Below are 17,680 nucleotides of genomic sequence, written 5' to 3'. Positions count from 1 at the left end.
TCTCTCTCCGAAACCCTAAAAATCTCGGTTTCGATCTTTTGATCTTGATCTAGCGATCTCGTCAGCTTCTCTCTTCAGTCCGATCTCATGCTCTTGATCCAGCGATCTCTTCGATCTCGTCAACTTCTCGCCAACATTGCTAAAGTTTCTACAGGCGTCATTAGTGGTATTTATAAAAAGGACATTTGATTTAGGACCATCAAAATATGTTGACGAGCTTGGTTTGCGATTAGATTCACTCTGGAGTCACTACAGTGATGGTCAATGATAGTTGTGCAAGTATGAACTTTTTTTCCAGAATGAAGTGAAAATAAAAGGTTGATTGCTCACCTAGCTCCAGTTCAATTCGAGTTTATGCACTTTCTTCGTGCTGGTTTGTATCTAGATGCATCAAAATTCAAAAAGCTAAATCCAATGAACCAAACAGAGGATATAAATTTGCAAGTTATGGGCTTACTATTTTCTATGGATTGGATGTAGAGACTACTTCTAAAGTACAACACGAGGCTCTTTAACTGATGTCCCTGAAATAATTCAAAATAGGGAGGCGCTACAGGCACACTCTTAGGCACACCATCAACCACACTCCTCCCTCTTGCTACAGTGCAGCGGCCCCACATGTGATTTTTTTAAAAAAACACATGTGGGGCCGCTGCACTATAGCAAGAGGGGGAGTGTGGTTGATGATGTGCCTAAGGGTGTGTCTCTATCATTTTCCTTCAAAATATTATTCCAAGTACAAGAAAAATGATAGGGACACACCCCCAACCATACCTCCAACCACACCCCCTCTCTCATTTGCTATAGTGCACCGGGTCTCACATGAGATTTTAAATTTTTAAAATCTCATGTGGGACCCGGTTTACTGTAGCAAATGAGAGAAGGAGTGTGATCGTGGGTGTGCCCCTAGGGCCACCCCAAGTACAAATCCGTAGACCGATCAAAAGAGCATCTTTTACAGAGACCTAATCAAACTTTACGTCTGGCTACTTGGAAACTTGAGCCATAGGCCCATAGCCATCCCTCCTGTTGGATAATAAACTAAACATAAAATTTAGTCGAAAGTACCTATTGTCAAAAATGGTTTCTTCAGATTATGCATTTTTAACTGCTAACCTATGCTTTTTTTTTAAATTTTTTTTTTGAGATGACCCAGCCCAGAATCGGACCCAACACCGCAACTTGAGCATCTTTTATTAACATAGAACATGCTTGAGTTTGAATTCCATCTTCATGTGAAACCCTCCACCTTGAATATATCCTCATTTATACCCCTCGCACTAGCTCACCGATCGACCGAGAATTGGTCATTTGGCTAGAGTTTCTATGTAATTTATATTAGTAAAGAAGCTTTGATTACGATTCTCTTCTCGCTAGGCTTAGCTATTTGAAACAGTTTAGATTGGCTTTATGAACAAAATATGAAACAAAGAGACAACCCCCACCCACCCCAAAAAAAAAAACCCACAAAGAAAAAGTAATAATAATCACTTGAAACAGAAGATATTTTTGTACTTAATAGTTGATCAATTCACCCCCTAAATGTAAATGATGTTCCATTCGTACCTCATATTCTTCCTCTTTTTTTAGTTATTTCATTTATAGTTATGCTTTAATTTTAGGGTAGATTACACTTAAATACCCTATTTTTACCCAATGTTGCATATAATACCCACGGCTATAAATGGCTGCACTTAAATACCTCAATATTTTTAAAATTTGAACTTTAGTCTTTGATTATGTGGTCATCATGAGAATTTCCTCACGCGACACTCATATGCTATACTTAATTGTCTATCCAAGCACAATTAAGTGTATCACATCCCTTCACTTTTCCACCCTCTCCATTGGGTTTACCTCAATCGCTCCCCTCCTCTCCACTCCTTTATATCCCACTGATTGTAGATTTATGAAAAATAGAACTATACAAGAACACGTAAGTAGGAAAATGACAAATATAGTAATAATAAAGTATAATTGCATCAATCTATAATATATATACTACTATATCAAAAATATATATAGTGAGGGTAGTAAAAGTTTGAAGGACACTGTAGAACTGTCCTTCATCTCATTAAAGATATGAGGACAATTTAGTCATTTCGCACAAATATTTTTCTTTTCGCCCTCTATTTATTTCTAGAACTTTCCAAAGCATATCATAGATCTTGCTAATTAAATATCTATTGTACTATATATTATAAAAATATATACATAAGAAAATATTATAAAGTTCTTTTTTATGTAAATAAATAAACACAATGAAAACAACAATTAGAGTTCCAAAATTCCAATATAAATATTATGAATAGTATATATCTAAGTAATCAGCTTCAAATAATGAAGTAAAAATAATCTGCCGATGGAATATGAAAATAAAACTCATCTTAGTGATATATTTAGGGAAATTACGTCATTACTCACATCCAAATACATGTCATAGCCAAAATTTCAAACAAAGTATAAGATAAAATATCACATATGTAGTGAACAAATCTTACAAAAAGATGTTGGAAATACGCATGATACCGGAAGGTATTAAAGTGGCGTTTTTATATAAAAAATTTAAAATAATTAAGTTTTAATACGGGTACGCACGTGCATTAATGCTATTAGATGTGAAAAGAATCGTGAAAGAAAGTATACAACACACGTGCCTCTGTGTCAATCGACGGTGACTGTTGAATATATAAAATCTTGTTGTAATCCTGATTAAAGACCAAGGGTACAATATTATTCAATATTATGAGGATGAGATCGCATTTATCTTTCTAAATAAGCGCCACGTAGCTTTTTGATGTGTTCGGTTGCATGTGTCATCTGAAAATGACATGTACATCTAGTGTACCATGACATGTTATCTTTTTTTTCTTTTTTTTTTGGTTGGCTTAGTCTTATTTATTTTAATTTTTATATTCAGATTTAAGATGATATCATAGTTGGGCGAAGTCTCATAAAGTGGCTACAAATTATACTCTTAGCAATCTTTTTCCTCCCTGTTCTTTGTCAAAACGGAGAAATTTTATTTTACCGTCAGAAAAATTTATTAGAAAAGGCAAATTTCAGAAAATTCTCAAACCTTGGGGGGCATTTGCCATAAAAATCCTATGACCTTTATATTTCTCACTATGCAATTCGAGGACTTTTTTTTATCTGCCTACTTACGTAATGTTCTTTCCTTATATTATCAGGAGCTTGTTTCCGCCTATTCTTCCTGCTTTTCGGAATGTTTTTGTGGGGAACGAAATTCATAAGGGTTTGGATAAAATTGTCAAAGTGTTGAGGGGCTTTCTGAAATTTACCGTACCGCCTTTGACTATCAAAACGCCTGTTTCATTTTCGAATCTCAGTGTGGTTACCGACTTTAAAAACGATGCACGACGGAGGGTCGTTTTCGTAATTTCCTCCCATCGTGCTCCGTACCCTGGGAAAAAGACAGCGTTAAAATACCGCGAGCTGTCTCAAGCTAATAACAAAAACCGAGGAGAGAGATAGAAGAGAGACTGAGAGAGAGAGAGAGAGAGAGAGAGATTAAAAGAGGAAAAAGGGGGGAGAGAGAGAGGAGAAGAAATCTCTCTCTCATCACGCTTCCTCTCTCTTCCTCTCTCTCCCGCGAGATCTAGGGTTTTCAAAACCCTAGGTTTCGTCGTCTCTCGCTGTTTCTGTCCCTGGCACCTAGGGTTTCTTTGATCTTGACGATTTCGCGGCGATCGAGGTGAGATCCGTTCTTATTCCCTCTCGATTCGATTCCAGTTTTAGCGAGTTTTAGTACTTGTTGAGGTCGATGATCTTGTTGCTTGTTGAGTTTGCTTCCGGTGTGCATGTTTTGGCTGAAGATTTTTAGGTTGAAAAAGGAGCTTCTTTTTTGTTGCGTGTTGAGATTTGCGCTACTCCGGATGTTGATACTGTTGCTTGTGGATGATTTAGTTCAAGTTTAAAGTGAATTTATTAGTTCGGGTCATTGGTGTTTTTAGGCAATTTATTTGCTGTGTGTTATAGTGAATTGTGATAATGTTTGCCTACTGGCTTAGAGCATGGGCAGCAAGCTCCCAGCTCCGCTCCCAGCTCCGACGTGGCCAAGCTCCCAGATCAAAGCCCGCGCTCAACAAATTTGTGGAGCGCTTGGGAGCTCCCAACTAGGGGAGGATTTACAAAAAATCCCCTCAACGGACAGAAATCGGAGATGAGGGCGTTCGCTGGCCTTCGCGGAGATGAGGTATGGCGTTCGGGGTGGGATCGGAGACTGTGCGGTGGCGTTCGAAGAATTGGGTATGTCGAAGATTGCGGTGGCGGTCGAAGAATTGGGTCTGTCGAAGATTGGGGTGACTGTGCGGTGGCGTTCGGAGACTGTGCGATGGCCAGCTGGGGTTGGGTCGGAGACGATGGTGGCGAAGGGAGAAGGTTTGGTCTGTCGAAGATTTGGGGATGAGGGTTTTTGGTCTGTCGAAGAATTGGGGTTGGGTTTGTCGAAGGAGAAGAAGGATTTTGTGATTTTTTTTTAAATGGATCGCGATCTTTGATTTTAACAGGATTGCGATTTTTTTGGTCTGTCGAAGAATTGGGGTTGGGGTTGGCTTTGATTTTTTTGGTCTGTCGAAGAATGGATTGCGATTTTTTTAATAGGATTTTGTCGAAGGAGAAGAAGGATCTGTGATTTTTTGTCGAAGGAGAAGAAAGATTTGAGTTGTGAATTTTTTTCTTGTTGATAATCGAACGTTGTGAAAATCAGGCTGTTGGAAATATTGACGTTGTGGAATCATACCGTTGGGAATATTAACGTTGGAAATATTGACGTTGTGTTCACTACACAACTCATTCCACACAACTCTCTCATAAAAAAAACTCAATATATCCCTATCAAATTACAAATCTCATGGATCCCTCACAAAACTATTATTTGCATCTCCTTACCGGTGCAGGATCGACCTTATACTCGCCGTTCTATACAGAAGTCGGAGAAGAAGGTCATCCTATCGAGTTCTCGCAATCCGCAACACAACAAGTGTCATCCTAAGAAACACCGACCACAAAAAAGAAGAAGGCTTACACGCGGTCCGAAAATTGGACTGTCCACGAGGATAAGCTGCTTGTGTCTGCTTGGCTGAACACGAGCCAAGACGCCATCCAAGGTACGGGGCAACACAAAGATAAGTTTTAGCACAGAGCTAACGACTACTTTATCCAATACTCCACCGATCCAACGAATCGCACACCAAACCAAATGATGCACCGTTGATCAACGATTTAACTATCTGTCAACAAGTTCTGCGGGTGCGTTGCTCAGATTGAAGGAAGACAAAGATCTGGTACGGGAATTATTGACCAGGTAAATATTTAACTTATATGTTTTTATGTAAATATTTAACTTATATGTTTGATTATTCTAAATTTAACTCTTGTGTAGACTGCAGAAGTAAAAGAATTATACCAATCCTTTTATAGTAAGCCATTCGTGTTTGACCATTATTGGGTTGAGTTGCGTCATCACCAAAAGTGGAGCCAACAAATGAAAAATTACAATAAGATTCGATCACAGCCGAGAAGAACCACGAACTCTGATTCCTCACCAAACAATTCCATGCTAGCGACCCCCATCGAGTTGAACATTGACTCGGATGATGTTATAGCAAGGCCTGAAGGGAGGAAAGCGGCAAAACTCAAGAGGAAACAAAATGTGGACAAATCTGAGTCCGCTAAGTCCATTATGGGAGAGGCTTTCGCGTGGATGAAGCAAACCAACAAAGAAAAAATGGAGCTAAAACAGAAGAAACAAGATGACGATATCATGAAGATCGATCTCTCAACACTCAATTCAGTTCAACGTCAATACTTTGAAATGCGTCAGGCAGAGATTTTGGAGAGGTGGATGTCCAAGGGTTCTTCCTAATTATCATATATTGTACTCGCATCGCATCCTCATTAGTTCTTCCTAATTATCAATTAGTATCTTATATTAGATTTATGATTGTACTTGAAGTTGAAAATTTTGGCATTGAATGAAAACAACTACTTTATTAAAAATGAAATTGGCGTAGTACAACAACTTGAACTCCTTTTCTGAAATTACATTAGACATAAAGAAACTTAATCCTCGGCGATGGATCCCTTAAGCTGCCACAGATGCTCGATCAAATCATTTTTTAGTGATTTGTGTGTTTGCGTGTTCCTGATCCGATGATGATTTTGGATGAACTCAGTTAGAGGCACCGTCTGCACGTGAGAAGGTTCAACGACTGGTACTGAATCAGTAAAGTCAAAGTTGTTGTCTAATTGACAATCTCGTTCATCTTCAACAATCATGTTATGCATTATGATACAAGCTGTCATGATATCTTTCAGCACACAAGGTTGCCAGAAACGTCCTGGTCCACGAACAATCGCAAATCGAGCTTGCAACACGCCAAAAGCTCGCTCAACATCTTTTCTTGCGCTTTCTTGTTGTTGAGCAAATTTCTTATGCTTGTTTCCTCGAGGTGCTGGAATAGTCTTCACTAATGTGGACCACTCTGGGTAAATCACGTTCATCTTCAACGATCATGTTATGCATTATGATACAAGCTGTCATGATATCTTTCAACACACAAGGTTGCCAGAAACGTCCTGGTCCACGAACAATCGCAAATCGAGCTTGCAACACGCCAAAAGCTCGCTCAACATCTTTTCTTGCGCTTTCTTGTTGTTGAGCAAAGTACTTATGCTTGTTTCCTCGAGGTGCTGGAATAGTCTTCACTAATGTGAACCACTCTGGGTAAATCCCGTCGGCGAGATAGTATCCCATATTATACTCGTGACCATTGACAGTATAGTTGCACGGTGAAGCTCTTCCCTCCGCAAGTTGTGCGAAAACCGGTGAACGATGTAGAACATTAAGGTCATTGTGAGACCCCGGCAGTCCAAAGAAGGCATGCCATATCCAAAGATCTTTGCTAGCTACGGCCTCCAAAATAATTGTGGGTTCATGAAAATATCCAGTATACATACCTTGCCAGACAGTTGGACAGTTCTTCCATGTCCAGTGCATGCAGTCGATGCTCCCAAGCATACCAGGAAAATCTCGTTGTGAGCCTTCCTCGAGCAGGCGTGCAACGTCTTCATTAGTCGGTGCACGAAGGTATTCCTCTCCAAAGATGTTGATAATCGATCGAACAATCCTCTTCACGCTCTCAAGCGACGTACTTTTACCGATCCGAACGTAGTCGTCAACGGAGTCAGCGGATGCTCCATATGCGAGCATCCGCATAGCTGCAGTAATCTTTTGAAGACTAGATAGTCCTAATTGTCCAGCACCATTCCTCTTTTGGATGAAATACTTGTCATGTTCGACGGCTGCGTCGTGGATTCGAAGGAATAACGAACGCCTCATTCTGAACCTTTGACGAAAATAATAAAGAGGATAGGTTGGTGCGTCAGCAAAATAATCTTGGAATAACCGATTGTGGCCTTCCAGTCGGTTTCGATGGAGCACGATACGTCGTTTGTGTTGAACTGAAGTTGAACATTTCTCTTGTTCTTCTTCCTCAACGACAACAGCTCCCATAAGAAAGAACTTCTTCATCATTTCATCATCGCTAGAGCTAGATGAGCTAGACATTTTATTCTGGGAGATGATGGGTTGAGGAGAGAAGCCGTCGAATTTTATAGGAATCAGTCGGTTGACGGTCAAAGTTTGCGATACCTCGAACTTCGTGCCCAATCTCGAAGACCGCGGGTTACCTCGAAGACCGTGTGCGTTACCTCGAAAGCCGCGGGTTACCTCGAAGACTGTGTGCGCTCCCTCGAAGACCGTGGGTTACCTCGAAGACCGTGTGCAACGGTTAGAAATAAAATACAAGAGGTTTAAATATAATTAAAAGTAATGGGTGAAATATTAAAATAGAAGAGGGTTTTTTTTTATATTGTTGGAGCTCCTAACTAGGAGCTTGTTGGAGCTCCATAAAAGAAGGAGTGACTCTCAAGGTATAATTTATTAGTTTTTTATTTTAAAAAGCTTGAGAGCTCTTGAGAGCATGCTGACTAGGACTCCCAACTGGGAGCTTGCTGCACTTGCTCTTATATTTGTACCTCTGAATTGAGAAATTTGAATACTTGGACCTTTTTGATCGACGAGCTTCATGTTGCTACATGAAAATGTGTTTTCTTTATTGCTCGTTATTAATCATAGTGATACCGTATTAGGGTTCTTCAAACCAAGCAATGATGCATATGATTGATGGTAGAAATAGAGGGTGAGGCATGCATGATGAACAATGACAACTCATGGACTGAATGAAGGGGGAGGGAGAGTGTAGCTATGCTCAAGGGCATAATGATAAATTAGCAATCTGATTGTACAGGTAGAGGGAGCAAGATCACATAAAAACAGTTGCACAGTTGCACTACATAGCAGAGGGACACATTCACTTTAACTAGAAAGAATTTTCTTTTCTTGTTTGCGCACTTCTTTCTTTGGGAAAGAGGGTTTCTATGCAGGAACCATTGTTGATTTGATACCAATTTGAATCTAAAAGTAGTGCAATAAAGGATATTTGAAAACTAAATGGCAGAGGGAGTATGTCTTATGTCACAGACTCACACTAGTTTACACTAGTTTATTTGTATGCCTAACTTAAGTTTATAGGCTCAAAAGTGGAAATTGCCTCTGTGCTTATGCATATATTTCCTGTAGTTCAAGTGAACCATCTGCTAGTTCTTTCGAAATTAAGGTTGGAAAACATAGCTCCGAAAGTCTGCAACGGACTAAATACAATCACTCCCACTATAGGAAAACATAGCTTCCAGTAGTTTGCAATGGACTGCACACAACCAGGTCCAGTGTGTAGTTTGTTATGTTACCTTTCTCATTACTGATCATACTGATTCAGAAGTTATATAGGGATTGTATAATTGCTGATATGCTAGTAGCTAGCTCGTTTTGGGTGGTTTGCTGCTGTAGAATTTAGGCCTCAGAACTGGTGGTAGGATTTTAGCTAGTTATCTAAGTTATGTGTAATCTCATCAAGAGCAAAAACTAATCCCATCCTCTTGTCTCCTGCTCTAAATCTCGATGGTTAATAATTTTGATTACCATTCTTACAGGGTTAGTAGCAGTACTCCTAAAAAAATGGAAAAAGGCTGTATTTAACTCCATATACCCCTTTCAAGTCATAACATCATTCTCTTTCCCTCCCCCGTCCCTCACCCGTCCCTCGTCCGCTGTCCCCTCCCCCTCCCTCCCCTCGTTGAATAGTGCAGAATTATTGATTGTTTGGAGGGAAGGGTTTTTGATGACCGTGCAACATGGCTACTCCTCTACACTGTGTGTCACATTAATGTCAATTTGATGAACCTTTCGGTTAAACTACTTCTGCTTTGTTCTGCTATAACTTATTCCATTTATTAAGCTTGAGGCTTCAACCTTGTTACCAGTTACTTCTCTGCCACAATGTCACTCATAACAAAGTGATTTATCTCTGCATGATTCAGATTGGTAAATTTTTCTGGTTCAGGAGATAACTAAGATGGATGACTGCGCACTTAGATTCTGCCCCCTTGGGCAAATACATACTGAAAACATGAGCGACACAAAGCCAAGATTTCTGCAAGTTGGCAGCACAGTTTCTAGGGCTGAAGTTGTATGCCCTCAACCTCGGCGTGCTACTAACGTTCCGTTTGTGTTGGACAGTCTCACTAGATTTGTTCCCAAGGCAAAGAGGTGAAGTAATTCTTTACATGAAAATTTTCGCTTTAAATTTTTTTTATTTACTAAACTGATGATACTAGTTTATATAATATCAGCATAAGTTTGCTTATAATGACAGACTGCTTTGTCTAGTTCTGCTGGTAAGAGCTTATGTTGCTAATGAACATTTCATCTTACAATGCATAAAGATTAACTGGTCGAAAAGTATTAGCACATATTGTTAGATTATGTAAAGATAAAGGATATGAAGGCAACAAAGGCTAGAGGCAGAATTTTAAACGGAGAGTTAGATTTTGTTCGTTGCAACTATTATTTGTAGTCAGACTGGTTCCTGAACTAGTTTCAGCACCAAATTTCATTATTAAAAGTCAAGTACATTGATAAGAATAATACTGCAAAACATTGCAGAAGGTCAATATTTTCCTGATTTGTACACCTATGTAGACACTGAGGGACTGTTCATTCAGTGTGAGTATGATTGCAATGTTAAGTCTCAGTTGGCATCAAACTGCTATTGGATGTAGGTTTAGTTGCAGTTGCTTGGTTCACTTGTATCTTCAGTTCTAGTTTGTTAGTTTTTGGATGTATCAGTGTCTTTTAACTTCTGTTCAGGGTTGATTGCAATTTGAGTTGCATTTTAAACTCCATTTGCATCTCAAAGAGATTGCAATTGCAATTTGCTCGAAATCTATTTAAGTTGACCACTGCAACTAGAGCATTTTGCAACTACCATTACAATATTTATACACTACAATGAAACAAATAGCTGCAACTAACTCAAATTGTCCAGTTGCATGCAAATGTAAGTGCAACCCCTGCATTTCCCAACCAAACAACCTCCTTATGCATGATAGAGTTAAGTTATGATATTTCACTTTTCACTAGATCCTATGTCAAATTATAGGATACATCACCTTGATATCTCACTCAAATCTCTATTTTGTTTCAGCACCTTGTCTGTGCGTAAGGAAGACCATGGCTTGAAATTATGGGATGTCATCCTCACAAAGGTACTTCTTAATGTACTTGAAGATCGATTTCTCTTCAATTTTGTCTATGGTTTATTTTCACTTAAATACCCCAAAGTTTAGTGCATTTTTAATACTGAAAAGTTTTTTTTTGGCCTGAAAACACCCCAAAGTTTAACTTATTTTTAACTTAGGTACACCGAAGTCTTTTCTTCCCCAAAATATACCTCAAAGTTCAACAACATTTAACTTTGATACCAAACCCTAACAAAAATATAAAAAAAAATATAGTTTTGGGGTATCAAAGCTTAAATGGTGTTGAATCTTTGGAGGGTTTTTTTGTCTGCACCCCTCCCCCACCCCCCCCGCCCCCCCCCCAAAAAAAAAAAATCCAATAAAAAAAAAGTCTTCCCTCCCGTCGCATCAGAAGCTAAATTTGAGGCGATCTTTGGGCTGCATTAAGCGCAAATAATCCTTTCGACTATATCTTACCTTAAAACTATATCTTGCTTTCTTTTTTTAGGATGAATTAGACTATGATTCGGATGCAGGCGCGCAAGTCGGCTTCTTATGTGGCTCTCCACCAGTACGAACCAATAACCCTGTAGTGCACGATGCAGAATTCACAAAGCTGACTCTTTTATCAGCATCTCCTCGAGGAGGCTGTCATGGTATGAAACCACAGAGACGCGATAAGGGATCTCCCTCTTACGGTTCACCCTTAGGAGCAAGCCCAAAGGTTAGGATCGAGGGTTTTGCTTGTGGGAGTCCAGAATCCAACTGGATTGTTCCGACTTTTGCCTGATCTGTAAGTAGTATTCGACCAACTGTAAATTCACCGCCACTGTAAATATTCACCTTGAGTACATAATCTAGTCTCTTCGGGAGTCCTTTGTACATACGTGCATGAACCTGAAGTCTGTAGGAGGGAGGTCGGAAATGGGAGTCGGACATTTTCTTTTGAGATATATATATATATATAAGTAGACGTGTGCATAATCAGCCTAGATCATGAAATTGTGACCTTGGGTTTTTATTCATGGTTAAATTTATAAAGAGACAGTATTCCGCTGTGTTCACCTGCCATTGTTATTGACCGCTTAATGCTGTGGTTTTCACCTTCTGCATGATATTATTCTCGAGGCCGACAGAGTTAGGTTAGAAATACAAAATATTAGATTTGTCCTCTGTGGGCTAGTTGAGATTTTTTTTTTGTTTTTTTAAATTTGTATTATTACTTCGCCTCCCGTGAAAAAGCTATACCTTCTGAATAAGATCACTTCTCAATTAAAACTATGTGATAGATGGTAAACCTAATCTGTTGACGATTGATATTTGAAAAGGAAAGGAAAAACAAGCAACTTTTAAAAAAAAGAATGTCATGAATAAATTTTTGAAAAAAATAAAAATAAAATAAAAGCTGAAAAGCTTTAAACTTTATTTATAGCTTGAAATGCATAGTATACTATTACAGATAGGTGCTTAAAATAGTGGATAAAGATGTTTGAGTATTTTCTAGCCTCCATCCAAACACATCATTAGGAACTAGATGAAGAGAAAATTATTAGAATGAGGAGGGAAAAAAATCATTTGGTTCTTTTGTTTAGTATAAAATAAAAAAGAATGGTTATGTGAGGACAAGCACACGAATGACGTGACTCATTCTTTATACTAGGTTGTCGTTGTTAATAAAATGTTTTATTTACGTGGATTAAATATTTGCAATCTAGTTGTAAATCGAGATAGAAAACAAGTTCTAAATTATTATTTAGTAACTAAATCAATAAAAATAAATCAATAAAAATAGACTGATAAATGAGTTATTTATTTTGAAATCATAGTTGGTGTAGGCGATTTAAAATAGCAAAAAGGGATATTGAAATGGAATTTCGTAACCCGTAGGCTATGCGGTAAATCAATTTAAGATAAATCATTGTTGTTTTTGCTTCAATGTTCTTTTGATTGGTTTAAAAAACGTAGTAAATAGTTTCGTATAAGTTGTAATTATTACTTTAGTTTCTTATTTAATTTATTTTTCTAGCTACCATTAGTAAATTACTAGTGCTGGTGATATAGTTATCTGGTCATTAAAATAGTTATCTGGTCATTAAAGTTGGACAATATATTACTTCAGTAATATTTCATGTTGAACTTTGTAGCTTTATCTTGTAGGACTTTTGTGCAAATGCTCTCTTCCTACATTGCTTTTAGGGTGGTTTTTTCTACTAGGAAACCCCCACAAAATATAGTGGTTTTTCGGAGAACCATCATATATTTTTTAGTTTTCATAGAACCCTTACAAAATATACTGATTTTTTGAAAGATCACCATAAAAAAATTATTTTTCATAGAACCATCACGGAACTATAAGTCTTTTACAAAATCCAATCAAGTCATAAATTTTTTTATTTATTAAAAGACATTCTTTTTTAACATAATATGTTTAAAAAAAATGAAAAGTCTAGGAGAAAAAAAAAAATACTTCTTTATACTCGCGTGATACATTCACTCAACCAAAAGTTAAATCTTCGCTTATAACAACACGTATGTCACGTGTATCACTCGTTCATTCATGAAGCTATTGCAATTTGCAAACCATCTTTATCGCCCCTACTCAGGTTACAAACTTGAGCTACCAAATTCAGCAATTTATTAAGTTAGATTTTGCAAATATTAATACTTTTTAATCTTTATTAATTTTGTTGGATGTGGGACTAATCCATTTAGAAGCACATTGCAGGTGAGAAAAAAATGGTTCAATATCTTAAAGAAATTGCTATAATTAATGTTAACGAGGAAAGAAAATTTGTTATTATTATTTTTTATATACTTCATGCTTTATATTTCATTCTTATACAATGACAATGTGCAACCGATAAGGTACGAAATGTTTGCTGTCATATTAAATTAATTAAATACTATGGTTAATTATATATTGAATACGTAAATAAATATATTTTGCATATTTAAGTATGCAACTTAATAGTAAAAAATTATTAGCTCATTGTTATTTTTTTCGTCTTTATATAAAAAAAAATTTTGATTAAACCCCATATGGAAATTACGTAATAATGTTCATTGACACTAACCATATAGTTTAATGATATCATAGTATAATAAAATTCTCCAAATCCAAGTATAAAAATCCCATATTGAAACTTTGAGAAAATGATAATTGAATGAATCGAAGATTTTAAATAAATACACACATATATATGTACATTGAATTAATATGTGTTAAGTACGGCCTTAGTTATAATTATTTGGCCCATTCAGTTCAAAAACTTTCCTAATCCAATGTACAAGGTGTCGGTTGAAACATAGGTTTTGAATGCTGCTTTAGGTGCCGAATTAAGGGTGTGTGTGTTCGATTTGCGTACAAGTGAAAAATAAAAATACGAAAGTGACTTTCTTCTAAGAGTTTAGATGTTTATTTGCATGCAAATGGTTATGAAAATGAAATATAAAAAAGTTATCACATAGGATTTAATGCAATTTTCACTTCTCTAAAAAACTGGTGAAGTTACAAGAAAGTGACAAAACTGGTAACCCAAATTAATTAAATAATTTTAAATATATTTGATCAAAACTGGGCTAGTCTGAAACAACTTCTTTCATATTAGAGGGTGAGCAAACGGTCGGTTCGTTCGGTTGTTGACTATTTTTTAACAAAACCAAACTGGATTCAAAATCAAACCAAACCGGATTGAATCGGTTCGGTGCAGTTTGATTCGATTTGTTCAGTTTTGGCCATAAATATGATTGGTTATAAAATTTTAGCTAAAATATTGCGCTCTTACTCCTTCAGAAACCTCTCACTCATCTTTATATCCCAAGTTAAAGTGCAAATTCATCAACTCAGCTACTTTACAAACTAATATTGAATCTTTATCAATTAAAATAAATAAAATTATTAGCATAAATTATCTTTCACCTAGAAAAAATGAAAGTTCTTAAACAATTGTGTTAAGATCAGTCACTTCGGTTATTTGGGTTTCAAATATTCCCAAGTTGAACTGAAGTTTTTCTAAAAACAAAGTGATTGTTAAAATTCAGTTGGCTCCTTTGATTTGCATCCATTAGCACTCACCCCCTAGTTCATTACGTTTTTGTTGTTGTTTTTTTTTCTGATTAAAAGAAACGATTAGCAATCTTTTATAAGAGAACGTATTTCAAATAGGAAAAGTTTTGAACAATGATATTGAGACGCAGCAGCTATACTTGAAGGATTAAAGATAAAATTAGAAGCATTTGCAATTTCTATACTATTTTATTGGCTAAAATATCATATTGGCATTTTAAATGGACTTTAAATGACAGTATTTTAAATAGCTCCGGATACAATAAGACCATAAAAGAAACAATAACATCCGTAATTTTCATCGGAAATTAGTTTTCCGGCCAAGTTACCTCACATGCTTGCTGTGTGATCATTCATGCTTGCTGTGTGATCATTGTGGACCGAGTTAGACAAAAGGAATGACATGGCATAGGGGTTAGAGGGAGAAATAACTATGCCTAAAATCTCATCAACCCCAAATTAGTGAAATTCACCATTTTTTCCAAAACTTAAACGAGAGAGGGAGCAGTTGGATGAGAGCTTTTGCAAGAATCTCTCTGATCTTGAATGTGACTTGAGAGGGAGCATCTTTGGTGAGGACGACGACTTGAGTATGGTGTCGACTAGGAACAAAGGTGAGACTCCCCTCAAACTTTTAAGAGATTTCTTTGTGGGTTTTTTTAGAAGAATGATTAATATGTTGTTTATCCTTAATTAATTGAATGGTAAACCCTAATTTGAGTGTTGATTGGTGGAATATTGCAAACTAGGGGCAAGTCCTTGCCACATCAGCAAGAGAATAAATGATTTTACAAATCCAATATAAGCACATGAGGGAACTTGACCGGAAAATTAATCTTTTATAAAAGTTATGAGCATCGTCGTTTCTTTTGAATAATTATAAGGTTTTATTGTAGTCGGAGGTATTTAAAGTACTCTATTATCATTTAGGGTCCATTCAAAATGCCAAACTAGTATTTTAGCCCTATTTTATTTGTACTTGTGATTCCTGGGTGTAAGAGGGAAAAAGTAGTCTTTTTTCACGTCATACCTCAACCAAATACAACTCCATCCCCAGATTTTCAGAAATCACGAGTAATCTTTTAAGAAAAGTTAATTTGTTTAAAAAAGAAAAAAAGTTTTGAACTTCGTTCGTCGCAATCAATTCCCCTTCTTAATAACCACAACTTTATAAATGGGTTATGGACGAGGTTGAATGTTGAAGACACAGACTCTTCTTTGTACATCTACATCATTTTGTAAATCAAACCAAACGTTTATATTGAGAACATTTACTATTTGTCCCAGGTATAATTTGCATCTTCTCTCTTATAATTGGCTTGTCCCATTCTAATTCCTCGTTTCTTCAGCAAGGGTCACATCTCCATGCCCCAGACGTTGAAACCGTTCTTTCTAATGAACTTAACAACCTTGTTTGGTAACCAAAGTGTTTCTTTTTATAGTGATTTTTTAAAAAACACCATACCATGACGTTTATTTTTCAAACGTGTTTTCAAAACACAATTTATAGTTATTATTTATATAGCGGCGGCGGGCTGGCGGCGGGAAGCGAGCGACGGCGCCGGCGTGCAAGGTGACGACCAGACAACAACGGCGGCGAGCATGGCAGACGAGGGGCGGTGCGTACGACAGGCGGCGGTCGCGCGGCGATGACTGGCGACGCGGTGGTGAGCGGCAGGCGGGGGCGCAGCGCGCAGGCGGCGGATGGACTAGCGGCCGTGTCCGACGATGCCTGCCGGTATACGGACTTCGTTGGCGCGGACGGACCACCACCGGAGCGGGTTGTGGGCGGTCCGGCGGCAGTCCGGCGGCTAGGGGGGGTTGGGCCCAACTGCGGGCGGCGGGGGTTGCCGCGCGAAGTGCCGATGGGCAACAGGTGTTTTGCGGGCAATGGACGGTGACGGCAGCGGCTTGGCTGGCGGCCGGGGGTAGCGTGGCGGCGGCGACGGGCGGCGGACGGCGCATGGGCAGCGACGGCGTGACTGGGCGGACGATGGATCGGACCGGCAGCGGAGCGCGCGGCGGCGAGCTAGCCGGTGACTGGGCGGTGCGTGCAGGCGACGGCAGGGTGCGGGCGCCGAGGAGCGCAGTGCGGGGGGAACGGCGGACGGCGGACGGATAACGCTTAGATGATAAAAACGAGCAGCGGCGGCGACGGGTCAGGCAGACCGGCCGAGCCTGGACAGCGGCGGACGACGACGGCCGGTAATGGGGCTAGATGGCGGGGAGGGCGGCGGTTAGGCCGGTGACAGCAACGGTGGTGGCGCGCGGGGCGGACGTCGACAGGCCAGTGGCGGTGGGCGAGAGCGGGCGGGCCTTAGGTGAAAAAAACAGAATCTAAAACACCTTTTTGGTGTTTTAAGAAAAGCGTTTATTTTTTGGATTTTGTAAAGGGTCAAGTCAAAAAATCGCCCCGATTGCCAAACACGTTTCATTGTTTTTTAAAAAAAATAAAAACAACAAAAACGCCATGGTTGCCAAACGCTCCCATGATGTCATCTTGATCTCCATTAAAACGAGAACTAGCTACGGTAACAGTTTCGGATATTAGGAAAACACAGTCTGAAATCAAGACCGCATAATAAACACCAACAATAACAAAAAAGAAAGAAATCGACAGACACAAACACAAGGATTTTACGTGGCCCAGCGCAAGTGTTGTGTCTACGTGCTGCGGCAGATGAATCCTGACTAATCAGATACAAGAGCTTAAAAACAACACACGTGAGATCAATGGTCTCCAGACTCCCTCACATATGACACAGAAATCTCTTTTATCTTATTTTCGAATGAGCGGTGCTAGGGGCACACCCCCAACCACACCCTCCACCACACCTCCTCTCCCTCTATAGTGCATTGGGTCCCACATCAAATTTTTAAAAAAAAATTGATGTGGAGCCCAACGCACTATAGAGGGAGAGGAGGTGTGGTTGAGATTGTGGTTGGGGGTAT

At 38.6% G+C, this 17,680-nt stretch overlaps 2 protein-coding genes across 5 annotated transcripts; one reads left to right on the top strand and one right to left on the bottom strand.

Moving 5' to 3' along the window:
• On the top strand, positions 3,536 to 11,726 carry LOC109825208. 4 transcript variants are annotated; one of them, XM_020391994.1, is made up of 6 exons: positions 3,536 to 3,715; positions 4,920 to 5,326; positions 5,405 to 5,862; positions 9,486 to 9,691; positions 10,629 to 10,689; positions 11,171 to 11,726. In XM_020391994.1, the coding sequence occupies exons 4-6, from the start codon at positions 9,498 to 9,500 to the stop codon at positions 11,450 to 11,452; spliced, it is 537 nt and encodes a 178-aa protein (XP_020247583.1). In that variant the 5' UTR covers positions 3,536 to 3,715; positions 4,920 to 5,326; positions 5,405 to 5,862; positions 9,486 to 9,497; the 3' UTR covers positions 11,453 to 11,726. The 4 variants fall into 4 exon arrangements, with proteins under 4 accessions (XP_020247583.1, XP_020247582.1, XP_020247581.1 ...); XM_020391993.1 differs by lacking the exon at positions 5,405 to 5,862 and having other exon boundaries at positions 3,537 to 3,715; XM_020391992.1 differs by lacking the exons at positions 4,920 to 5,326; positions 5,405 to 5,862 and having other exon boundaries at positions 3,537 to 3,715; positions 9,463 to 9,691.
• On the bottom strand, positions 6,300 to 7,853 carry LOC109825207. Its single transcript, XM_020391990.1, has one exon. It carries the CDS (start codon positions 7,589 to 7,591, stop codon positions 6,455 to 6,457), a length of 1,137 nt encoding a protein of 378 aa, XP_020247579.1. The 5' UTR covers positions 7,592 to 7,853; the 3' UTR covers positions 6,300 to 6,454.

The sequence above is a fragment of the Asparagus officinalis genome, chromosome 10, assembly GCF_001876935.1.
Source record: "Asparagus officinalis chromosome 10, Aspof.V1, whole genome shotgun sequence".
Classification (NCBI taxonomy): Eukaryota; Viridiplantae; Streptophyta; class Magnoliopsida; order Asparagales; family Asparagaceae; genus Asparagus; species Asparagus officinalis.
Note: the sequence above shows the minus strand (reverse complement) of the source record. Positions and strands in the feature narration are given on the sequence as shown.

What these genes read in the sequence shown, in the direction of transcription:
- LOC109825208 (XM_020391994.1), top strand. Translation starts at nt 9,498, where the DNA reads ATGGATGACTGCGCACTTAGATTCTGCCCCCTTGGGCAAATACATACT. An exon ending in TTTGTTCCCAAGGCAAAGAG is followed by an intron (nt 9,692 to 10,628) that starts GTGAAGTAATTC and finishes ATTTTGTTTCAG; the next exon opens with CACCTTGTCTGTGCGTAAGG. An exon ending in GGGATGTCATCCTCACAAAG is followed by an intron (nt 10,690 to 11,170) that starts GTACTTCTTAAT and finishes TTCTTTTTTTAG; the next exon opens with GATGAATTAGACTATGATTC.
- LOC109825207 (XM_020391990.1), bottom strand. Translation starts at nt 7,591, where the DNA reads ATGTCTAGCTCATCTAGCTCTAGCGATGATGAAATGATGAAGAAGTTC.